This window comes from Diabrotica virgifera, chromosome 2, assembly GCF_917563875.1.
Source record: "Diabrotica virgifera virgifera chromosome 2, PGI_DIABVI_V3a".
NCBI classification, from domain to species: Eukaryota; Metazoa; Arthropoda; class Insecta; order Coleoptera; family Chrysomelidae; genus Diabrotica; species Diabrotica virgifera.
In genome coordinates, this window is record NC_065444.1 from 183411350 (window position 1) to 183438527 (window position 27178).

A 27178-nucleotide genomic window follows, 5' to 3' on the forward strand; every position below is an offset into this window, starting at 1 on the left:
TATTACTATTATTATTATTATCCAGATTTAGCCATACGGCTCACACTCCCTCTAAGGGGAAAATTGACTCATCCCAGATACCTACGGTATCAAAAGGATTGAGCTCTGGTGGGACTCTTTCCGTGTTATCGAGCCCTAGGTGACTTGGAATGCAGGTGTATCTCCCAGAAATTTTCGTACGCATCTGGCCGTCGCGAGTAGTACAGCTTTCTGCATGGTCTTATAAAGATGTTCATTCAGACCCAGCTTTTTTATGCTTTCGAGGAGGGTCTTCGGAATGACTCCAGTAGTAGAAATAATAATCGGTATAGTATGGGTACTTTGCATTCTCCATTGTCTTCGTATTTGAATTTCTAGATCTCTGTATTTGGCGATCTTTTCAGTAAATTTACTACGTAGATTATTGTTGTTAGGTATCGCCACATCAATTAGTGTTGTTTGTCTTGTTAATTTATTAACTAGTACGAGATCTGGTCTATTATGTGCCACTGTTTGGTCTGTGAGCACAGTGCGGTCCCAGTATAGCTTGTAGTTGCCATCCTCAAGCATACTCTCAGGGACATATTGATAATACGGGAGATGGTCTGTTTGGAGAAGTCCCAGCTTGATAGCTATCTCTTGATGAAGGATTTTTCCCACTGCATCATGCCGTTCCTTGTATTCAGTTGCAGCAAATGCCTGGCAGCCCCCTGTAAGATGTTGGATTGTTTCTTGGGCTTGACATCCATATCGGCATCTGTCGTTTTGAACCTGAGGGTCTTTGATGATATATTTCAGGTAATTTCTGGTTGGTATAACCTGATCCTGAATGGCCAGTAATGACCCCTCCGTTTCAGGGAACATCTTTCCTGATGTCAACCAGTAGTTCGACGCTATATTGTCGACATAATCTTGGCTGACCTCATTGGGATGTCGCCCGTGCAGAGGTTTACCCATCCAGGCGCGCACTTTTTCGTCCTTAGTAAGGTGATTTATGCGCATTTCTGGTTCCCTCAGTTTGATCGGTGTTGTGTCATCTACTGCGCAGATAGCGCGATGTAGAGTAGATGTCTCAGCCTGCATCTGAAAATAAGTTCTTAAATTAGCAATTTGTTTATCTAATTGCTCACCTATATCCATAAGTCCTCTTCCTCCTAGATTCCGTGGTAATGTTGTTCTTTCTACTGCACTTTTAGGATGGTGTTTTTGTGCTTTTGTGAGGTGTGTTCGTACTTTTCGCTGTAGAGCTTCTATATCTGTTTTTGTCCACTTAATAATACCAAATGAGTAGCTAAGCGCGGAACATGCGTAGGTGTTAAGTGCCTTAAACAAATTTCTACTGTTAAGGTGTGAGCGAAGCAGCTGTTTTACCCTTCGTATAAACTCAGTAGTTATCTCTGTTTTCATTTGTTTATGGTCAATTTTCCGCGCTTGCTTTACTCCAAGATATTTATACATATCGTTTTCACCCATGGCCTCGATGTTCTGGCCATTTTGCATATCGAATCCTCCGGGCTGTACTTTTCCTCTGACTATATTTAAAATACGGCACTTGTCTAGCCCGAAGTGCATACTAATATCATTAGAAAAAGTTTCTACAGTTTTTAGCATCTCGTCGAGTTGGTTTCGAGTGGAAGCCATTAATTTCAAATCATCCATGTACAATAAATGATTAAGCTTCGCCACCACATTGTTGTTACTTTTAATGCTAAAACCTGCATCTGTGGAGTTCAATAGCTGAGATAGTGGGTTCATAGCTAGACAGAACCACAGAGGACTCAACGAATCTCCTTGAAACAGGCCCCGGCTGATTGCGATATTTTCAGTTTCGATGTTATTTTCACCAGGTATTTGAAGGTGAATTCTAGTTTTCCACTCTGTCATTATATGTTGTAAAAAGGTCACTATATTATCATTGACTTTATATATTCTCAATATATCTATAAGCCATTCATGCGGCACTGAATCAAAGGCCTTCTTGTAATCAATAAAAGCAGTAAATAGGTTCCTCTTTTTGGAATATGCTTGATTAGAAATGACCGAGTCGATGATAAGTTGTTCTTTGCAACCCATGGAACCCTTAGCGCATCCTTTCTGTTGAGGCTCTATGATATTGTTCAGAGCACAGTGTTGGTAGATACGCCGGGCTACACAGGATGTGACCAATTTATACAAAGTTGGAAGACAAGTAATTGGGCGGTATTTTGCTGGATCTTGGGTGTTATTTTGATCTTTCGGTATTAAATAAGTAGTTCCCTGAGTTAGGAATGATGGTATATCCTGCGGATTAGAAATAACATTATTAATTAGTGTCGATAAGCATTCATGAGCACTCCAAAACTTCTTAAGCCAAAAGTTTTGAACTCCGTCTGGTCCAGGAGATTTCCAGTTATGAAGCTCTTTGATGATATTTGAGACTTCTTCAGTGGTGAAGGGTTCGTAGAGAGTAGTGGTGTAGTGTTGGCAGTTCTGTGCCGTATCTTCTATCCATCCAGCATTGTTGTTAAGAGCAGCTGGTGTGGAAAGTTGATTTCCCCAAAACTCATGAATTTCTTCTTGGCTTGGATAAGACTTATCGAGATTTTCTACGGTGGAATTGAGTTTTCGATAGAACGCCTTCTCAGCAGTCTCAAAAAGGGCATTGTCGGATTTTCGGTTGTTACTCACTTTGTACCTTCTTAGTCGTCCTGAATAAACTGAGAGTCTTTGTTTTAATGTATCCAGGCACTGTTGGGCTGTGTTGTTTTCTGGATCGTATCTTGAGTGTCTTGCAGTATTCCGTATTATTTCTTCAGCTCTCCTGATGACTCTTGTACTTCTTACACCTCGTATATATTCTGTGACTTGACCAATATCCCTACGCAGCAATTCAATCTTTCCGAGCAGTCTTTTTTCCCAGGGTGCAATTCTGCTACCAGTCCTTCCGTTATTAGTACCCTGTCGTGTTCTGATCTTAATGCCCATTACATTAGCAATTGCTGTTGCTGCACAGTAGATTAGCATGTGCAGATACTCTAATGTGTGGGCTTCTACGACATAATTGGGTAGGATTTCAGTGTTCACAATTTGTAACAGCACACCTAGTCTCTTACAAGAGTTTATTCGTGGTAGCGGTGGTCTGCTAAGTGGGTTTGTTCCATTAAACTCTTGTACAGCACGTGCCATTTCGCTTACTAGGTTATCATGTAGCTCGTTATTTTCCTGCTCTGTATTGTCAGGTTGAGTTTCTTGTATGGCAAGCTCAGGAATCTGCTCATGCACTTCATTTGGGACTTGATCTTCAATTACAACATCGTTATGAATCTCCCGTTCGACTTCGCTTCTGATGATATTGCGTCTAGTCTCTGGGATAAGGTTGTTTCTTATAATTACCCGGTATTGGTCTGATACTCGTTGCTCCGATACTTGAATATCTGGGTACGTCCTGCAAAATTCGGCATACAGCTGTTGTCGGTAGCCGATTGTTTCTTGACCGAGGTTTGTCACCTTGTAGTAGAAGCGCAAAATGTTCTCATTGATGGACACAGTCCATTTCATGCGCTGCCTCGGTCGTCCCGCTTGAGTGAGCGCCGGCTGATGATCCAGCGCAGCACCTTCGGCGGGTGGAGCTCTTGTTGTTGTTTGGCTCGCTTGTGGTTGTGGTTGTGGTTGGGCTGTAGCTGATTGTATGACAGGGGCCCGCCTCCTCAACACCCTGCCACCGACGTCCCGCATGCTGTCACGTCCAGCGCCGGCTCCAGACGTGCCCTGGCGATCCCCAGGCAGCGATCCTAAACATAAACGATAATTCTCCATATTAATGGGTGTGCATTTTATACCTACTGCCAGGTGTCAGTTTTTGTTCCACGGCAAGTATCCCTGCTACTATCTGGGTATTGGCGCTACTAATACCCAGAAAGCATCCCCCATTCGCAGGGGGCCGCGCCTGATAGAAGAACTGACAAAAAACTCCCACAGGCACAGGCTCCCTTATTATTATTATTATTATAATATTATTATTACCAGCTCCGAAGATTTTAACTTTACAACAAAAACACTCAAATAAAAATTCACCGTGATTAAATTCTGCATAGAGACGTGTTTTTCCCGATCTGCTCCGACGAAAATTTTCCTCGGAAAATGCGGGTTTTCCCAACAAAATCTTTAATTTTCAAATAAAGTTTTAGATAAGTAATTATTTACCAATAATTAAATAATTTGGTGACTTAAAAGCCTTCTTGGTTTAGATTATAGTTCCAGAAGCTGGTGAAAATTAAATGAATATTTTAGCAACAGTTCAATTGTTAATTAATAATTTACGGTCGCAATAATAACCAAAATAATTATGATACACTGATCAAACTTTGAAACCTTATATAGATGAGATGCCTATTTAACATTTTGTCGACAAAATATAAATTTTTTATTTTTTTGCATAATCTTTAAATGTTAAAAAAAATAGTTATAAGCAAATTAACGTTTCTCAGAAAGTTTTTATTATATTATAATTTTAAAAAATAGCTAAAATGCGCATTTCAAATATCTTGAAAATGAATGCTTTAAAACTTTTTTGCAACCATTTGCAAAAAAGTTATGAAACAGCAAAGTAAACATACGATTACTACGGTGTTAATAATTTTTTTTAATTCTTTCAAAGCGTAGAAGTGAGTTTAAAGTACAAGCTAATTATTTATAAAACAATATCGATTATCAGCTTAATGGTTATATTTTAATTAAAGATTATAAATATATTTTTTTTGTAATTTACACGCGCGAAAGTAGAATAATACAGTACCGTAGCTACCCGCCCACATACACAACTCGCGCGAGTTTAAGCGTGTCAGTTGCTTCGAGTGAACATTTCATCTCCGGCTCTGTATCAAGCCTACTTTCGAGCTAAAAATTACAAAAAAAAGTATTTTTAATCTTTGATTAAAATATAACCATTTCACTAATTTTTGACATTCTTTGTGAGTAATTAGATTGTACCATAGACTCACTTTTAAGCTTTGAAACAATTAAAACAAATTATAAACAATAGAGATATCGTATATTTATTTTGCTGTTTCCTAACTTTCTTGCAAATGGTTGGAAATTTTTTTTAAAGCATTCATTTTCAAGACCTATGAAATACGCATTTTAAGTATTTTTTAAAATTAGAATACAATAAACAATTTCTAAGAAGTGTTAATTTGTTTATAACAATTTTTTTTAAACATTTAAAGATTATGCAAAAAAAAAGAAAAATTTATATTTTGTCGACAAAATATTAAATAGGCATCACACCTTTATAATCTTTCTAAGTTTGATCAATGTCTCATGATTATTTTGGTTGTTATTGCGACTGTAAATTGTTAATTAACAATTGAATTGTTGCTAAAATATTCATTTCATTTTAACCGGCTTCTGAATTTATAATCATACCAAGAAAGCTTTTATTTCACCAAGCTATATAATTATTGATAAATAATTACTGGCCCAAAAAATTTATTTGAAAATTCGAGATTTTGTTGGGAAAACCCACATTTTCCGAGGAAAATTTTCGTCGGAGCAAATCGGGAAAAACATGCCCCTATGTAGAATTAAATTGGGGTGAATTTTTATTTGAGTATTTTTGGTGTAAAGTTAAAATCTTCGGAGTTATAGAGCAATAATTGAAAAAAATACGATTTGTCGGCGCCATTTTGTTTATAAAAAAAGTAGCACACTATCTGCGGACTTTGCATACCTATAATAATAATATATAGGATCTTATAATTCGATTAAAGCGATAAAATTGCTGGTAAATAACCTTTCTTTGTACTTTACTAATTAGACCAACGTATTATAACTATTTTTTTTCAAAATTTAAAGATTATGCAAAAAAAAAGAAAAATTTATATTTTGTCGATAAAATATTAAACAAGCATCTCATCTTTATAACCTTTATAAGTTTGATCAATGTATCATGATTATTTTGGTTATTATTGCGATCGTAAATTGTTAATTAACAATTGAATTGTTGCTAAAATATTCGTTTAATTTTCACCGGCTTCTGGAATTACAATCTATACCAAGAAATCTTTGATGTCACTAAGTTATTTAATTATTGATTAATAATTACTTATCTAAAACTTTATTTGAAAATTATAGTTTTTGTTAGGAAAACCCGCATTTTCCGAGGAAAATTTTTGTCGGAGCAAATCGTGAAAAACATATCTCTATGTAGAATTTAATTGCGGTGAATTTTTATATGGGTGTTTTTGTTGTAAAGTTAAAATCTTCGGAGTTATAGAGCAATAATTGAAAAAAATACGATTTGTCGCCGCCATTTTGTTTATAAAAAAAGTAGCACACTATCTGCGGACTTTGCATACCTATATTATTAATATATAGGATTTTATAATTCGATTCCAGCAATAAAATTGCTGGTAAATAACTTTTCCATGAATTTTGCTAATTAGCCCAAAGTATAGTTCAGTTTTACAAGGACAACAAATTCATACTCAAAAACACATTGGTGTAAACAACCAGTCCGAGAAATATATCCCTGGAAAGTATCTAGAGATAACGGTGGGAAATAGTAAGGAAGCAGATTTATTACATCTGTTTCCTTACCTAAAAAAAATTTACATAAACAACAGCCTACATCTTACAAACAAAAACAAATCAAAGAACAAATACACAAGGAAGTTCAGGAAGTAAAAAGAAAAGGACAACTTAACGCAACAGAAAAATAGAGAGTCAAAGAAGATCCGGTATCAATAATATCGGAAAGAAGGAAATTATAGCAAATAATATAGGAAATAAAAAACGAAATATAACGTGCATAGAATATTCAAACAAAAAAACCAAAGAAGTGAATGCATTGTGGTTGCTAAAAAATGTACAAAATTGGAAAAATTAGACAAACAACACGACAGTTTTAATATATACAAGCAAATTAATGAGGCAGCTGGAATAGACAAGAAAAACTGCATTGGAAAGATAATGGACAAAAATATCAAAATAAAATTTGAAAGTAGAAAGAAAATCTTAAAACTACTAACAGACAACTACATTGATATATTACTAAAATCATTTAATATAATATACGATAATGGGAGAATTCCGAAAGAATTGCTAATATAATATCTGTGTTCATCTCAATACCCAAAACCCCAAAATGTGAAGAATAAAAAACGATCAAGTTGATGTACTTGTATGAAGTTCTTAAGAGTGATACATGAAGGTATCTACAAAAAACTAAACGATATAATATCAGGAAACCAACCGTGATTTGTGATTTCGAAAAGGCTTTTCCACTAGAGAGGCATTATTTACTGTACAAACATTCATAAAATGATGTTTAGATGACAACTATGGCGTATTCACATGTCTAATTGATTTTGACAAAATACAATATGAAGGCATGCAAACATAGTGGTAGGAGAGCCGAAGCGGGGATTTTTGCAGTTACTCGAGCGCGCCAGAAAATCACATGGGGAGAAATCTTGTACCCTGAAAATGTACCCCTACCATATATTGGATCTTAATAAGGAAAGTTAAGTATATCTCATATATATATATGAAAGCTTATAATCCAAGGATGGTAATAAAGGTGAGAAATTTGACCTAGGCTGTTTGTCCGTCTGTCGGTCCGACCGCGAATATAATTCAATATTATTGTTTTTTGTTATAGGGCAGTCAATGAGGGTATGTGGCTCCGAATTCCATCCTACTATATCGATTTACGTGATATTTTCACCTCAAGTAGGGCATAGCCCAAGAAACAAAGTCTACCCTGTGCCGATGTGTGCTTTTGTCTTGGGTGCGGTTCCCACCCCTTCTCGGGGGTGGAATTTTTTTGCTTAAATAACTGCGGAAGTTGCTAGAGAACCTAATACTAAGCAAAAACTGTTCTATAATTTTTTTTCGAAAGCTCAATACTTTTTGAGTTATTCCTGGTTAAAAATTGGCCATTTTCATTGAAACATAACACCTTTTCAAACGGGTTTTTGCGAATACCTTAAAAACTATGCATCTAACTAAAACAACAATATAAAACATTTTTGTAACTTATAAAATAACAAAGAGATTCTTTTCTTTATGAATCTGCTAGTTATAACACAAAAAGAGATATGGTAAGTGAAAAAACTTGTTTTCTTGGTGCATGCTCAAATCAGTGTATTTAACTTGAAATAACAGAGAAACGGTCGATTTTAGGTGTATAATGCTACCAATAACTTTTGTTGTGCTTGAAAAGACCTTTAAAATAAGCGATATTAAATGTCGATTACATTCAAACTATACGAGATACACTGTAAAAAATTTGATGACTAACGTATTTTAAGAAAAAAATGAGAAGTATATTTAACCCCCCATCCACAAGAATTTAAATGCATCGTTTTCCTTCTACAATACATTTTACTATAGTGTTATTTTTATGTTCAAAAAGTTGGGCGGGCTTAAAATAAATGGTTTTTGAAAAAAATAAGATCAAATTATTGAGCGCATTATTAAATTTTCTTAAAAATCTTCCTATTTCTCCACGTAACTCGAAAATGATAAGAGATGCCAAAAAAAGATGCCATACAAAAATGTTGGTTTTCTAGATAAATATTTTGACTTTATTTTTTATAACAGTATCTCTTATCATTTTCAAGTTACATGGAGAAAAAGGAAGATTTTTAAGAAAATTTAAATATGCGCTCTATAATTTGATCTTATTTTTTTTTCAAAAACCATTCATTTTAAACCCGCTCAACTTTTTGAACATAAAAGTAACACTGTAGTAAAATGTATTGTAGAAGGAAAATGATGCATTTAAATTCTTGTGGATGAGGGGTTAAATATACTTCTCAATTGTTTTCTTAAAATTCGTTAGTCATCAATTTTTTGCAGCATCTCGCTTAGTTTGAATGTAATCGACATTTAATATTACTTATTTGAAAGGACTTTTCAAGCACAATAAAAGGTATTGGTGGCATTATACACCTAAAATCGACCGTTTCTCTGTTATTTCAAGTTGAATACACTGATTTGAGCATGCACCAAAAAAACAAACTCTTTTTACCTACCATATCTCTTTTTGTGTTATAAGTAGAAGATTGAAGAAAGAGCGAATCTCTTTTTTTTATGAGCTACAAAAATGTTTTATATAATTTTTTTAGTTAGATGCATTGTTTTTAAGGTATTCGCAAAAAACCGTTTGAAAAGGTGTTATATTTCAATGAAAATGGCCAATTTTCAACCACGAATATCTCAAAAAGTATTGAGTTTTCGAAAAAAAATTATAGAACAGTTTTTGCTTAGAATTAGGTTCTCTAGCAACTTCCGTAGTTGTTTAACAAAAAAATTTTCCACCCCCGAGAAGGGGTGGGAACCGCCCCCAAGACAAAAGCACACATCGGAATAGGGTAGACTTTGAATAAGAAGATATTTTCAGGCTATTCCTAAAATTTAATTAAAATCCATGCAGTAGGATAGAATTCGGAGGTAATAACCTGTTCTTAATAAAAATTATTATTTTTCCAAGAACAAAGTATTTTATTAAATTTATTAAGTATTTATATTAAGCAGTACTAGTTCGCTGAATTACTTTCTTCTTCTTGGCTTTTTTCCATTATGAGTTTGCCGTTTTCGTCTTCCATAGGACTCTATTCTCCCAGTCGCCATCTCTGAGGTCTCTATCTACCATAGCATTTCCTATGTGAGTTTTCCATTTCACAGCAGGTCTTTGTCTCCGTCTTCCTCCCCGCGGATCCCCGCAGTAATCTTTTCGGCCATCTGTGCTCCGGCATTCTCTGTACATGCCCGTACCATTTCAGGGCTCTACTTTTACTACCACAACTTTTTTGTAATTGAGCATTCTACTTCTATTCGGTTTCATATTTCCTCTGTTCTTATTCTATCCTACCTGGTGATTTTTAGACACCTTCTCATAAACTCCAATTCAACTGTTCGTATTTTATTTCGTATTATTGTTGTCACTGGCCATTCTTCCGCTCTTGTAGGGTAGTATTCAGCACTATGCCCTGAAAAATCCTTTTTTGTTTTCTTTAGGTAGAGAGTTCTTCCACATCACTCCATGGAGTGCTTTCGTGGCTTGTTTTCCCCGTACTATTTTCATTTCTATATCTTTCATACAAGTGCCATCTCGGTTTATCATTTACCCTAAATACTTAAAAGTCTTACAACTCTTAATAGTGCCTTCTAAACTTACGTTTAAATCAGCAACCAGTCTGTAATCAATTACTTTCGACTAGATTAAATTGGTTTAGACTAGGCTAAACTAGTTTATCCTGATATAAAAACATACATTTCAGGATAAACTAGTTTGGCCTAGGCCAAAATAGTTTGGCCTGATGTGTGCGTCATCAGGATAAACTAGTTTGTCCTGAAATCGGGTTTGGCCGGTAACATACATTTAAAAAATCCGACGATTTGAGCGGTTGGTAAGGAAATGGGGTCACAAAGTTTCACAAGAAAAAAGCAAATATTTCGAGAAATAAACGTCAGATCGAAAAACTAAAAAATACGAGTTCAATTTTTTTCAAAAATCTATCGAATGATACCAAACAGGGGTGGGGGGTAAATTTAAAATCTTAAATACGAACCCCGCAATATTTCGCGAAATGAACATCAGATCAAAAAAATGCAAAATACGCTATAATCATGGCGCTATAATCGGAAAAAATGATTGTTGAAAATGGAAAATAAATTAAAAAAAGTCCCCACCTAAATGGAAAACCTTACTTACCTTTTTTTGATTTTAGGACCTAATCTTTACAACCCAATACGTCCCCATAACGCTCGAGTAACTGCAAATTTAGCATACTTTCCTCCCCTACTATAATATAATAACGGAACACAGAAATAGACGATCAAGATGTGAGAATCATTACCAATAATTTATACCGATATCAGAAAGCTACAATACGAGTCGACTAACAAAATGCTAATAGTATACCTAGACGACGCGGAGTACGACAAGGATGTGTACTCTGCCCTTTACTTTTCACTATTTGCTCAGAAGAGATGTTTAAAGAGGCACTAGAAGTCGTAGTTGGCATATCGATTAACGCAACATAACAGAAAGAAATTAATGCTATTGGGAAAACCTGGGCAGAAATAAAGATCAGTGCAAAGGATAGGACAGGATGGAGGCAGACAGTTGACGCCCTATGCTCCGCATGGAGTGAAGGGGATTAAGTAAGTAAGTAATTAACGGAACACTAGTGAATAATCTCAGAGATGCAGATGATACGATACTCCTAGCGAATAGCACAAAAGAGCTGCATACTTTGTTTCATAGAGCTTAGTCTAGTCGCAACATAGGGGGTTCCGTGGGGGTTCCAACTTTTAGCTCGCCGCGATTTGATGGTGGTATTATAGGTTTTTTGAGTCTCTGAATCCAATGGAATTGTTATTAACCAAGTATGGTAAACTCAGGTGTTTTTCAGGAATTATTAAAGGCCCTGTAAATAAATTGATAGTGTTAAGGTCTTCTCTGGTGTATTTTTGCTCGCTGCATCGAGTGCAACTAGTCGCGATTACTCAAAATATTATGTTCTTATTTTGTTAATAACAAAATAATTGTTTATTCGCCGGAAAGCTCCAAATGCGCTACCTACAGCAAGTTTGTAGTCTTTTTCATAGTATTTTTATACCATAAATCGATTTCCACTAGTCGTGATAGTTTAAACCACGTTCCGACTTTGTTATTAATAAATTCTTGCAAAAATAACGGTTTATAATACGTTTACTCACGGTTTTTGCTCTAAATCTTAAAAAACCACTTGGATTGACATACATTGACATTGAGTTGGAAATTTGGCATACACGTGGCTAACATGTCAAACAAAACTAGTGATATTGTGCCGATGTCTGCTTTTACCCTGGGGGTGAGTTTCAACCCTTTTCGGGGGTGAAAAAAGAAACCTTTTAAATAAGTCCGGAAGTTGATAAACTGTTTAATTCTAAGCAACTTTTGTTTTATACAGTTTTTTCACGAAGTCAATACTTTTCGAGTTATTTGGTTTTTTTGTTAAAAAATGAACATATTTACTCGCAAATAACTCGAAAAATATTGACTTAGTGACAAAACTCCATAGAACAAAAGTTGCTTAGAATTAATCAGGTTATCCAATTCCGGACTTATTTTAAAGGTTTTTTTTACCCCTGATACGGGGTGAAATTCACCCCGTAAACTCCATAGAACAAAAGTTTCTTAGAATTAATCAGTTTACTCAATTCCGGACTTATTTTAAAGGTCTCACTCTTTAATATCACTTGTTTTGTTTGACATGTTGGCTACGTGCATGCCAAATTTCATGTCATTCCAAGTGGTTTTTTTTTAATTTAGAGCAAAAACCCTGGGTAAACCTAGTATAAACCGTTATTTTTGTAATAATTTATTAATAGCAAAGGCGGAACGTGGTTTAAGCTATCACGATTAGTGACAATCGATCTAGCGTATAAAAATACTATGAAAAAGACTACAAACTTGCTAGTCCTGTCGCCAGGAGGGGGTACAATGGCCTCCTTAATTCAGATGGACTTACCCAAGTTTTTTTTTATATATTTTGACCCGCAGAATACGAATTTTTTGGGTAACAGTTGATCCGGATGTCGATAAGATTGTTATAGACAAAGAACTTGAGGAATTACATAACAGCGATTTCTCGCAAAACAAAACATCTTTTTGTATTTTTTGGGTCATTTTAAGCAAAAAATATTCCTACAAGTTTTTTCGTAGAATGCATAGTTTTCGAGATAACCGCGGTTGAACTTTCAAAAAATCGAAAAATTGTAATTTTTGAACCCTAATAACTTTTGATTAAAAAATAAAGTAGCAATTCTGCTTACCGCATTTGAAAGTTTAAGTCAAATTATATCGGTTTTGATTATTTGCATTGCTAAAAATTTATTATTTTATTGTTAAACAAAGCTATAAACACCCAGTATGTGAGTGATGTTTTCTATGATTTCTCATTTAAAATCGAACGAGTAGGTAGAGTAGCTACAAGTGCAAGCGAGGCAATTTCTACGTAGCATGCGTTAAAACGTATGTATTAGGCACGGGAAACACTATGTCTTTATAGATTAGTTTAACAATAAAAAAATTTATTTTTAGCAATGCAAATAATCAAAACCGATATAATTTGACTTAAACTTTCAAATGCGGTAAGCAGAATTGCTACTTTATTTTTTAATCAAAAGTTATTCGGGTTCATAAATTGCAATTTTTCGATTTTTTGAACGTTCAACCGCGGCTATCTCGAAAACTATGCATTCTACGAAAAAACTTGTAGGAATATTTTTTGCTTAAAATGAGCCAAAAAATAAAAAAAGATGTTTTGTTTTGCGAGAAATCGCTGTTATGTAATTCCTCAAGTTCTTTGTCTATAACAATCTTATCGACATCCGGATCAACTGTTACCCAAAAAATTCGTATTCTACGGGTCAAAATATATAAAAAAAACTTGGGTAAGTCCATCTGAATTAAGGAGGCCGTTGTACCCCCCCTGGCGACAGGACTATGCTGTAGATAACGCATTTCGAGCTTTTCGGCGAATAAACAATCATCTTGTTATTAACAAAATGAGAACACATTTTGAGTAATTGCGACTAGTCGCATTCGATTCAGCGACCAAAAATATACATGAGAAGACCTAAACACCATCAATTTATTTACAGAGCTTCTAATACTTCCTGAAAAACACCTAATTGTACCATAATTTTTTAATAACAATTAAACGCACCACATTTGGGCTTCCAGACAACTTCCATTAGATTCAGCGACCCAAAAAACCTATAATACCACCATCAAATCGCGGCGAGCTAAAAGTGCCCACGGGACCCCCTATGTTGCGACTAGACTAGCTATCCAGTAATGCGAGAGATATGTAATGGCTCTGAACACACAAAAAAAAAACAAAAAATAAAATTAAGTAAGAACAAGATTGAAGACGAGAAAATCTACGTTAAAGGAAAGCTTTAGAGAAAATATGCAGATACAATTCGACCGTTACTTGATGGAAGTTCATTTTATCTAACAATAAAACACTGAAAAACGTTTGTTTTCTATACTTCCACAAAATTTATTACAACTATGTTATTACTACAGCTGTTTCGGCAAAGTGCCTTTCTCAAGTGATATATTTTACAATGTTTTTGTCTTTTTAAGTCTTTAACTGAAAAGGTTGAGGAGTGGGGAGCTGTTTGTCTCGAGTTGGTCATTCAGAATTATATCTGTATTTTTCAATTTATTAATTTCCATTGATTCTAAAAGTGATAGCTTAAGGCCTTTATTTTGAATATGTAGAATTTGAAACTCTTCATTGAAAGAATGATTATGATCTAGAAGGTGAAGTGCGTATGTAGAAGTGTCTGTTTTTCTATTGTTGAAAGCCCTTTTGTGTTCTGCTATCCGTTTGTCAAAAGTTCTGCTAGTTTGACCGATGTAAGTTTTCGGACAGTCACCACAAGTTAGTTTGTACACACCACTCTGTAGTTGCTTTCTCTTTCGGCTTTTATTGTTTTTAATATGTTTGCTTAAGCTGTTGTTAGTTCTGAAAGCTGGTGTTATTCCTTTCTTTTTTATGTATCTGGCTATTTTTGTTGTTATTTTGCCAGTATATGTGAGAGAGCAGAAGGTACTCGGTTTTTTCTGTGGTGGTGGATACACTAATTTTAAGGCTTTCTTATGGAGTTTTTGGTTTAAAATGTTGTTAACTGTTTGTTCGTTATAGCCATTGTTTACTGCTATTTGCAATGTTATAGCAATGACTATAACGAACAAACAGTTAACAACATTTTAAACCAAAAACTCCATAAGAAAGCCTTGAAATTAGTGTATCCACCACCACAGAAAAAACCCAGTACCTTCTGCTCTCTCACATATACTGGCAAAATAACAACAAAAATAGCCAGATACATAAAAAAGAAAGGAATAACACCAGCTTTCAGAACTAACAACAGCTTAAGCAAACATATTAAAAACAATAAAAGCCGAAAGAGAAAGCAACTACAGAGTGGTGTGTACAAACTAACTTGTGGTGACTGTCCGAAAAATTACATCGGTCAAACTGGCAGAACTTTTGACAAACGGATAGCAGAACACAAAAGGGCTTTTAACAATAGAAAAACAGACACTTCTACATACGCACTTCACCTTCTAGATCATAATCATTCTTTCAATGAAGAGTTTCAAATTCTACATATTCAAAATAAAGGCCTTAAGCTATCACTTTTAGAATCAATGGAAATTAATAAATTGAAAAAATACAGATATAATTCTGAATGACCAACTCGAGACAAACAGCTCCCCACTCCTCAACCTCTTCAGTTAAAGACTTAAAAAGACAAACACATTGTAAAATATATCACGTGAGAAAGGGACTTTGCCGAAACAGCTGTAGTAATAACATAGTTGTAATAAATTTTGTGGAAGTATAGAAAACAAACGTTTTTCAGTGTTTTATTGTGAGATAAAATATTTTTTGATTTTTTCGTGAACGTAGAAACAATCTTGTATACAACTCATAAAAAATGTATTCATTGCACTCGATATGTCGTAAAACTAAGATTGATGGCTTTCACATTGCGTGTAAATTTTTCACCGGTTGCATAAATAGTCATTTGAGTTACCTATGTACTTAAAACTACTAGATAATTCGTATGTGCATATTTTACTTTTTAGAATGTTAGTTTAATTGCATTTGTGCACAGGATATTTAAGCACGAATTCAAGGTGTCATTCATTTCTATATTTCCCAATAATTAGGAATTTTGTTTCTGTTTAATATTCTGATTAAGATAATTAGCATTCGGCATCAACTTATTGCAAGAGTAAAAAAGCATTGTAAACAAGGTTAATGGATTTATCACACGACTTTTTTTTATAAAACTAGGTATAAACCAATTATCTACAAAATATTTACATAAAATTCTATTTTTTAGGGAAACGAACGATATACTTATATGTTGACAGAATACTACAAAATTTAGATCACGATTAAACAGAGAGTCTTTGACTTTTTTATTACTAAATCGTGATACCTAATAAGAACATAGTTTTTTATGAAACTGCGTCGAAACAATTGCTAAACGATGTTTAAAAAGTTGTGATTTTATAAAAACATTTGCTAACAATGAAATAAAAACAAATATCTAATATCACGATCACGATAAAGTAAGGACTGTTCTATTTTACTAAATCAGTACATAACATGAATATTTTATTACCATTTGAATTTTAAATTATAGTCCGTCTACACCAGGGTATTTAGGAAAAAACGATTTTTAAATACAGCTCTTATTGACTTGTGTGAGGAATGACATGACGTCTTGGGTGATGTCAGGAAAAAAGTCTACAATATAAAAATCGCTTGAAATGCATAATTCCATTTACAGTGCATAAGATGCATCCAAAAGTGCATAAAAATGTTAAAATCAGTATATTATGTGTCAGATTTTATTACTCGGGGGTTTTTGGGGTCGTTGAACATGAGTAGGTACGCCATTCCATCAGAACCGAGCCACGGAGCACCTTGTGCTCAGAGTCACTGCTGAGGTGCTGAGGTACGTCATCTTCTGGAGTTTCGAGGGTTTTCGGCACTAATTTGATGCAAACAGATTACTCGGGGGTTTTGGAGCCGCTGAACATGACTGAATATGACATCAGAACCGGCCTTCGGAGCACCTTGTACCTAGGGTGACTGCTATCAGGGCCGGCGATAACGGGCCTGCAAGGGATGCACTGCAGGCGGGCGCTCCTGATTGGGGGGCGCCAAAATGAGCTTTTTTCTGCTGGTGCGATACAAAATATTAGTTTAAAAGAGACTAAAGGGCGCCTATGCTAGTTTTGCAGGCGGGCGCCTTATACCCTAGCGCCGGTACTGACTGCTATGATGCTCGTCCCAGGCCCTAGTAGTCTGGGCAGATTATCGGAGAATAGGCCATTTTTGGGAAAAGTTATTTACCAGCAATTTTATTGCTGGAATCGAATCTTATGATTGTATATATTAATAATATAGGTATGCAAAGTTCGCAGATAGTGTGCTACTTTTTTTTATAAACAAAATGGCGCCCGAATATCGTGTTTTCTTCAATTTTTGCTCTATAACTCCAAAGATTTTAAATTTACACCAAAAACACTCAAATAAAAATTCACCGTAATTAAATTCTGCATAGAGAAGTGTTTTCCCGATTTACTTCGACGAAAATTTTCCCCGGAATATGCGGGTTTTTCCAACAAAATCTTTAATTTTCAACTAAAATATTTAGATAAGTAATTGTTTATAAATAACTCAATAACTTGGTAATATAAAAGATCTTTTCGTATAGATTACAATTCCAGAAGCCGATGGAAATTCAATAAACAGTTTAGCAACAATTGAATTGTTAATTAAAAATTTACGGTCGCTATAATAACCACAATAATTATGATACATAAGAATAACTATGATTTTTGTATAGAAAGGCATTGTACCTATCTAATGTACTTTACAGAATTGAAATTGGACTATTTAAGCGGCCTCAGGAATATTTTAAAATTATAAACAATTTTTTGGCTTATAAACAAATAAAATATCTCGGGAAATATTACCCTAAATTAAATCATCAAAACGGTATTAGAAAAAAAGCGACAGTATGCTTCATTTAAAAGAAAAAAAGTTTAATTGTGTTGGGTTGTTCCTGAGATACAACCGGTCAAATTTGACCGGCATTTACGGCAAAGATATAAACAATAGGATCATAATTTTCAAACCATCACCTTTTTATTTCGGTCTTCTTTCTCTACACCAATTTTTATGTATTTAAAATACTCATAACATATATTATTATAATAAAAACTATCGATACTACGAGTGAAAATTGCCAGATATAGCAAAATTCCAATCAAAAATTAGGTTGGAGAAAATGTAATCTCAAAGTTCAAAATCGATATACGTTAAAAAATGCATTTTCTCGGCTTTCCATGGAGCAATTTTCTTCATTCTTTTTTTGTTCCCAAGTAACTCGAGTAGAGACATCTAACCAACGCATTATTAAATGTCAAAGTTGCTTTTGTTTTATTATAATAAATTAATTTATTTCTTATAACAAAAATTTTTAATTTGTTTAAAGAAAGATTGTTTAAATAATTATACAGCTTTCAAATGAGAATATTTGTCTTTTTAATGTTAAAAGGTACACTTGTAGTAAGTTTATCTAAAAAAGTCTACAAATGGAAAAAATATGTAGTTTTCTTTTCTTATAAATACATTAATCTATTATAACAAAACAAAAGCAAGTTTGACATTTAATAATGCGTTAGTTAGATGGCTCTAGTCGAGTTACTTGGGAACAAAAAAAGAATGAAGAAAATTGCTCTATGGGAAGCCGAGAAAATGCATTTTCTTTAACGTATACCGATTTTAAACTTTGAGATTACATTTTCTCCAACCTAATTTTTGATTGGAATTTTGCTATTTTTGGCAATTTTCACTCGTTATATCGATAGTTTTTATTATAATAATATATGTTAGAGTATTTTAAAGATATGAACATTGGTGTGGAGAAAGAGGACCGAAATAAAAAGGGGATGGATCGAAAATTATGATTCTATTGATTATAGTCTTTGCCGTAAGTACCGGTCAATTTTGACCGGTTGTATCTCAGGAACCACACATCACAATTAAACGTTTTTTCTTTTAAAAGAAGCGTCCTGCCGGTTTTTTCAAATACCGTTTTCATCATTTAATTTAATTTAATATTTTCCGAGATATTCTATTTGTTTATAAGCCCAAAAATTGTTTATAATTGTAAAATATTCCCGAGGCCGCTTAAATAGTCCAATTTTAAATCTGGAAAGTACATTAGATAGGTACAGTGTCTTTTTATAAAAAAAATCATAGGTATTCTCATGTATCATAATTATTGTGGTTATTATAGAGATCGTAAATTTTTAATTAACAATTCAATTGTTGCTAAACTGTTCATTCAATTTCCATCGGCTTCTGGAATTATAATATGTACGAAAAGAACTTTTATATTACCAAGTTATTTAAATATTAATAAACAATTACTTGTCTAAAATTTTCGTTGAAAATTAAAGATTTTGTTGGAAAAACCCGCATTTTCCGGGGAAAATTTTCGTCAAAGTAAATTGGGAAAAACACGTCTCTATGCAGAATTTAATTACGGTGGATTTTTATTTGGGTGTTTTTGGTGTAAAATTAAAATCTTTGGAGTTATAGAGCAAACATTGAAAAAAATACGATTTTCGGGCGCCATTTTGTTTATAAAAAAGTAGCACACTATCTGCGGACTTTGCATACCTATATTATTAATATATAGAATCATAAGATTCGATTGCAGCAATAAAAATGCTGGCAAATAACTTTTCCTTGTATTTTGCTAATTAGCCCAGAGTATAGATGCTCCAGGGGTCGGTGCTGATGACGTACTTCGTACTCAGCGATCCCAAAAACCCCCGAGTAACATAATTTGGCGCTTAATAATATAATGATTTTGATATGTTTATTCTACACAATTTACGCACTGTAAAAAGTTGCAAGTCGATATGTGGCCTAAGCCACAAATTCAACATTTTTAGATTAATATATCAATAAAAGCAGCAACATTATTTATTTTGATTAACAAGGGTCTACACAACCTACCTCTATATTTGGATAAATAGCGCTACCTAATTTGTAGGAACTATTTTGGGAACTACTAAATACTTTGGGAACTACTTTAAACTAATTTATCAGTATTTTAGAGAGATTTTTGTAAAGAGTCTTGTTGTTCGGTTTTAAATTTTACGCTTATGGACTTATAATTTAAAGGAGATAACATATTATTTAGTACAAGAACAAATACAGCTTACTGTATTAGGTATCGAACAAGAAAACAGTTATTACGATTAATTACTGTTTTCTAATTGCTGTTAATAACATATTTTAGAATGCATGTAGAGATATAGATAAATAAGAATTTTTGTTGAAACACACCTACAAATTTTTGGCAATTGATAATTCAAACTTTTAATGAAATAAAAAAATCTGCGTACTTACCCAATTCGATAATGGTGTATCTATAAATCCATGAATAATAAATTTAGTTTTTTTCTTAATATCTAAATTAGATCGTTCTATCGACTGATTGTTGGCTCTAATTAATTGACCCTAAAAAATAATATATAATTCATTCTTGATATAATTTCACAGTTTGTGGTTCAAAAGGAAAATTTATTCAAATATATTTAAAAATATGCTGCGTAAAACAAATAAAATTTATTATACAGACACATGTAAACATTCAGAATGAAAAGCAGCGGTTTTAATACATAATAAAACAGAAAAAATAAAAAGAAAGTTTTAAGAACTCGTGTAATAACTGTACATCAGCCTCTTTGTGGAACATTTTCTGAAAAAAAAAAATTGACAAATATTTTTAGAGAATACGGCCGGTTTGCGCTCGACCGTTTTGCGCCCTTACCTGAAATTGACCGGTTTGCGCTTTGCAATTTTCATAATAGAAATATCTAACTACTATAGTTTCCTTAATCGGCCGATTTGCGCTCTCTTGCAATATAATTTTAATTTCATTCTACAATAATAGTCTGGTGAACCTACCTGACTCAAAATTTGTGGGGAGGGAGGAAGACCCAATCCTTCGGTCCTAACTTAACTTTCGGGTATTTCCGTCTTTAGACATTAATTTTCGTAATATTATCAAGAACCACATACTTCAGTGAGATATTAAATTAAATTTAAATGTTAAAATAAAAGCTTATCGCAATTTTTACTATATCTACAGGCTACAAGCAAGTAATTAAAACAAAATTATCCATGTTTCTATATGTGTTTCCATAATGAGAATTATAAAAAAATTAGGCATTGAAATCTAAAAGCCGTGATTTTTTTTAGCATTATAAAGTGAGTACAAAGACATACATAAGATTTTTTTGTGTTTCCACATTCCAATTGCTGTGCACATCATCTAGACTATATCCATTTTTTTATAGTTTTATGATTTTTTAAAACTAATTTTACTAGCCTAACCATTATCTGATCGTTATGGTAGAATAAAATTAAACGTCGATTACAAGATCGATTACAAGAGAGCGCAAAACGGTCGATATAAGAAAATAATTAGCTATACATCTCCATTAAGAAAGTGTTAGAGCGCAAACCGGCCGATTTCAGGTAAGGGCGCAAAACGGTCGAGCGCATACCGCCCGACACCATTTTTAGACAATATTAAAAAAAAAGATGTGCAATATGCAGATGACATTGCATTATTAGCCTGATCTTAAACCAATTATTACACTAATAGGTCTAGATCCCGCGTATGAAAAAAAAAAGTTGATTAGTAGCAAGCTGAAAATTTGTTAATAGCTTAAGGGTGTCTAGTCGGACAAACTTTGATATATGGGAACACTGGAACAGGGGAAGTTTTAATTGTGGAACAGGTTAAAAATTTGGAACGGTCACACCACGAAAACAGCACATTTATTTTGTCCGACAGAACAGACTTAAACTCTTCGAACAGAGATTAAACTCTCATGCAAAAATCAGACTGCTATTTATCACCAAATGGGCGTTTTAATGATTGGAACATGTAGAATATGTCAAATGACAGGAATTATGACAGGTGATAAATAGCAGTCTGATTTTTGCATAAGAGTTTAATCTCTGTTCGGAGAGTTTAAGTCTGTTCTGTCGGACAAAATAAATGTGCCCTTTTCGTGGTGTGACTGTTCCAAATTTTTAACCTGTTCCACAATTAAAACTGCCCCTGTTCCAGTGTTCCCATATATCAAAGTTTATCCGACTAGACACCCTTAAGCTATTAACAAATTTTCAGCTTGCTATTAATCAACTTTTTTTTCATACGCGGGATCCAGACCTATAAGCACCAAAATTAACGCACCGCCTTAAAAATGGGACATTTTTGATGTCTCGTATTTCCTAAACCTGTTGTCCGATTTGAGTGATTTTTTCAGTATATTATAGCTTTGTTTTTCAAGAATATCGATGTAATAATATTATTGCTAAAGAGATAAGTGCCATTGTATACCGGGTGTAACGGGTGTAACAATGATAGTGTGTTTTTTCCTCAAAGTTTGGAACACCCTGTGGAAAATTCTAGCGTATATAAAATATTGAAATTAAAACTCAACTGTAGCCTTAGGCTTTCTTAACATTTTGCTTTTTGACTCATTTGCTTATGTTGGATAATAAAACAGTTAGGTACTTTAACAACTAGCAATGTTATTCATCAATACCGGGTGTTTCTAAATAAGTGCGACGAACTTTAGGGGGTAATTCTGCATGAAAAAATAATTACCGTTTGCTTTATAAACATATGTCCGCAAATGCTTTGTTTCCGAGATATGGGATGTTGAATTTTTTCTTACAAACTGACGATTTATTTATTGCTCTAAAACTGGTTAAGATATGCATATGTTTGGTAGGTTTTAAGAGGTAGTTATTGCGCATGTTTTGAAATACAACTAAGAATTTGATATTCACCATTGGCGTGTATACGGGTATAAACATTTTAGATACATCCCATATGTACGCCAATGGTGAACGCAGTTTATGGTATTTCAAAGTGAACGCAGTTTATGTTTTCTTTTGATTCAGAGGATATTCATCATCCCTAGACAGCTTTTTCTTTCTCTTAAACGTCTTCAGTAGGGCTATGTGAACCCTTCTGAACCAAGATGAAAATAAACTGTGTATATAAGTAGAATCTCAAAAATAATTAAAAATCCACTTTTAAGACGCTGTAGCGACACCTCTTATAGAAAAGAAAAAAGGTCCCAGATACAAAATTCGTTATTAAAATAAAATTAAAATAACAAATAATGATTTAAATCTGAAACCTTTCATGGAACCACTTTCAGGAAATATTTACTTTTATTCACTAGTATAAAAAATATACCATGACTTTGTATTTAAGAGGATGGATGTTTAAGTGAAATATCCACAATCCTTAACCGGTCTCTATGATTTTATATAATGAGAAGGCACGAAAAACGTTAAGAAATACTTTGGATACATTGAAGGTAACAGAAAACTAAAAATCTCATCGGTTTACAAATTAACTTTCGAAGACATTACTAGTCCAAATAATAACGACGATATGTATGACGATATGTATTTATGCCGGGAGCATATTTACAGATGCGAGTGTGTAGACACCAGGGTGTTGAAATCAGTTAGGGTTTGGAAAAACAGTACATTTACAGATGCTAGCGTGTGTAGATACCAGGGTGTTGAAATCAGTTAGGGTTTGGAAAACAGTTCATTTACAGATGCTAGCGTGTGTTGACACCAGGGTGTTGAAATCAGTTAGGGTTTGGAAAAACAGTACATTTACAAATACTAACAGATTAGGACACCAGAGTGTTGAAACCAGCTAGTTTTTTTAGTGGCGATACATGCATAGATGCTAACGGCTATTGACATTGATTTTATATACCTACTTCTGCGAAAAAATATTCAAGTGATTTAGATATTAATAAATAATTAAACGCTGTTAGGATATGCACAATATAAATATACAGGGTGATTCATTAAGAATGTCCAATCTCTGAGTTGTAGATTCTAGACCACAAAATAATAAGATTTAACCCAAATCACTTAGATAAAATGTGGCTCGTTATTGAGTTACAGGATGTTTTATTTAAAAATTAAATAACTATTTTTACTCAGTACTTTAACACTATTTAACTATTTTTAATGGGAAATAAGCCACAATCTTACTAAAAAAAAAAATGATTTTATTTTAACAATATTTGACGTATCCTTGTCATACTTGGCAGAAGGTGTAAGTACTGTGTACCCTATTAAATTATGGTAAACAAACGTTTCTGGCTACTACCAGAGGCGTACGACAGGGGAAAGTGAATTGTTGCCCTTCCGAAATTGTACGCCACTGACGGAATTGCTATTTTAGGATAATTTTTATATTCTCCAATACTTTCCATGTAACAATATATCCTTCATTCGTAACGATAAAATAATTAGTTTGCGAGATATTTTAAGTTAAAAATAGAGGGGCACAAAACATTAATTTTAAAGTATCTGTGCCGTTTCATTTTTAACTTCAAATATCTCGAAAACTAACGACTTTATCGTTACGAATGAAAAGTATATTATTTACATAAAATTTATTAAAGAATCTAAATATTGAGCTAAAATAGCCATTCTGCCAGTGGCGTAGAATTTGGAAAGGGTCAACAATTGACTATACCATGTCGTACTCCTTTGGTAGTAGGCAGAAACGTTTGTTTACCATAATTTAATAGGGTACACAGCAATTACACTTTCTGCCAAGTATTACAAGGATACGTCAAATAGTGTTAAAATAAAATCTTTTCTTAAAATTGTGGCTTATTTCCCATTAAAAATAGTTAAATAGTGTTAAAGTACGGAGTAAAAATAGTTATTAAATTTTTAAGTAAAACACCCTGTAACGAGCCACATTTTATCTTAGTGATTTGGGAAATCTTATTATTTTGAGGTCAGGAATCTACAACTCAGAGATTGGACATTCTTAATGAATCATGAAACACAAAAGAACAACATAAAAAATATTAGGTTAATGAGCAGATCCATGCCCTTTACCGTTAGGTTGGTTCTGTGTGATGTTTCTCATCAGGTTTCTACTTCTTTTTTTTTTTCAATTTGGACGTCCGTCCAAAACCGAGGCAACAAAAGGAAAAAAAAAAAGAAGTAGAAACCAGATGAGAAACATCAAACATCACACAGAACCAACCTAACGCTAAAGGGCATAGATCTGCTCATTAACCTAATATTATTTTTTATGTTATTCTTTTGTGTTCATATATTTATATTGTTCAAATAGACCAGGGTGCATCTGTAAAAATAATATTACATTTGGACGTTGAGAGGTGACTCATATTTTTTTACAGAAATTGCTTGGAAATAACTCATATAATAATAGCTGAGTTATCCTCCCACTCAAAAGGGTCCGGATTTGTTTAAATAATCAAAATGTCAAAAAATTAAGGAAAACTTCGATTTTTTTCTTTTTTTTTATTATAACTTTAAAAGTATTTATTTCCGAGAAAAGTTGCACTAATATAAAATTTGCGTAATTAAATTTCCTACAATATAGCATTAGTTAAAATTTTTAAAAATTGTCACCCTTGTTGCAGAATAGTAAAAATTGCGAAAAAACCATAAAAAACAAGTATTCGCATTTTACGTTTTTCAACAATTTATGCTACACTTAGGACCTTCATATTTCACCCAGAAAAACTATGTGATATAGTAAAAAAATACTGTGAATTTCATTCGGTTCAGTAGATTTTGCAAAATGAATTTTGCAATCCAGCTTTCGCAAGTAAAAGTTCATTTTTTCAAAATGTTGCAGGACTGAAAATAAAGCAGCGAGCAAGTTGAATTCTTTTTACATATAGAAGAATACTGTTTCTTTCATTTATAATTTACAAAATTAAAATTGGTTAACTATCACGGCGTCAGGAATTTTTTAAATAAACATTAATTTTTGGTGCTACGCGCAGGATAGCGGATAGTTTGCTCTGATTGGGCATTTCAATGACCTTTGATAATGATTAATAAATTTTAATTTTTAGTGCATTTCGATATAGATAAATAAATTTGTTTATTGCAAGATAAAAACACATACTCTGTCCTTTGAAATAACACTTTTTTTAGCAAAAACTTTCTTTGTTCCTATATTTTAACTTATAGAATAAAAGTTTATTAGTTTTAAACATATTTAATTGTTTAAACAATATTTCACAAAACAATAATCAAATTAGTTTGATTTTTGTGTGGAATTAAAATATTAAAATACAACAAAATATAAAGTAAGAAAATAATATATTAGATAAAGATTGGAAGACATTTTGGTGGAAATCAACTTGTGTGAATCGAACACCGCTGTTCTGGGCGTAGCACCAAAAATTAATGTTTATTTAAAAAAATTCCTGACTGCGAGGTAGATAACCGATTTTATTTTTGCAAGTTGCAAATCAAAGATACAGTATTCTTCTATATGTAAAAAAAACTTAACTTGCTATCTGCTTTATTTTCAGTCCTGCAACATTTTGAAAAAATGAATTTTTTTTTGCGAAAGCCGGATTTCAAAACTTATTTTGCAAAATCTGTTAAATCGACCTTAATAAAATTTAGTGTATTGTTTTATTATATCATAAAGTTTTTCAGGGTAATATATGAAGGTCCTAAGTGTAGCATAAATGGTTAAAAAGTGTAAAATGCGAATACTTGTTGTTTTATGTTTTTTTTTTCGCAATTATTGCTATTTTGCAACAAGGGTGACAATTCTTAAAATTTTTAACCAATTCTATATTATAGGAAATTTAATTACGCAACTTTTATGTCAGTGCAACTTTTCTCGAAAGTGAATACTTTGAAAGTTATAATCAAAAAACCAAGAAAAAAATCGAATTTTCGCTTAATTTTTGACATTTTGATTATTTAAACAATGTTATCCGATAGTTGAGTCTGTTTCATTTGCCAGTATCCTAATGTTAGTTTTCTCATTCTTCTCTTGGCTTTCTTTATCGCTTCATCCAGTACCACTGAGAATAGCAGTGGACTCAGCACGCATCCCTGTTTGACGCCTTGACTTGTAGAAAATTCTCTGGATTCCTCGTTATTGGTTCTTACTGTATTTGTATTATTTTTGTACATATCCTTTATTACTTCTATTATGTGTCTGTCGACTCCCCTTTCTGTTAGTGTCTTCCAAACGTCCTTTCTTCGGATTCTGTCAAACGCCTTTTCCAGGTCAATGAAGCACATATGTATCTCTCTATTTTTCTTGATTACCTTCTCACTTACTTGTCTTAATGTGAATATTAGGTCTTGCGTGCTTCTGTCCTTCCTGAATCCACACTGTGTGTCTTCCATAGTTGTTTCTATTTGGGTTTTTATTCTTGTCTCTAGTATTCTTGCTAATACCTTCCCAGGGATACTTGATATGGTGATACCTCGGTAATTATTACAGTTTCTCTTGTCTCCCTTTTTGTGTGATAATTTCAAATACGAGGAAGACACACGCAATAGAATTAGACGGGAAACAACTAGAGCAATTGGAATATTTTAAATACCTAGGAGTAATAATCGAATCAAATGGTAAACAAGACATGGAAATAAACGAGAGAATGGGACGAACAGGAAACTTATTTAACATTATGAAAACAACATTTTTTGGGAAAAAAGAGATACCGGAAAAAGCAAAA

At 33.2% G+C, this 27178-nt stretch overlaps 1 protein-coding gene across 4 annotated transcripts in view; it reads right to left on the reverse strand.

The window, feature by feature from the left end:
* LOC114334888 (pancreatic triacylglycerol lipase-like) overlaps positions 1-27178 on the reverse strand; it is a 221183-nt gene that overhangs the window by 67302 nt on the left and 126703 nt on the right. For all 4 annotated transcript variants that reach the window (XM_050642969.1, XM_050642966.1, XM_050642968.1 and 1 more), the window contains one exon: positions 19983-20093. In XM_050642969.1, coding sequence (XP_050498926.1) covers positions 19983-20093 — 111 coding nt within the window. The remainder of the gene's footprint in view (positions 1-19982; positions 20094-27178) is intronic.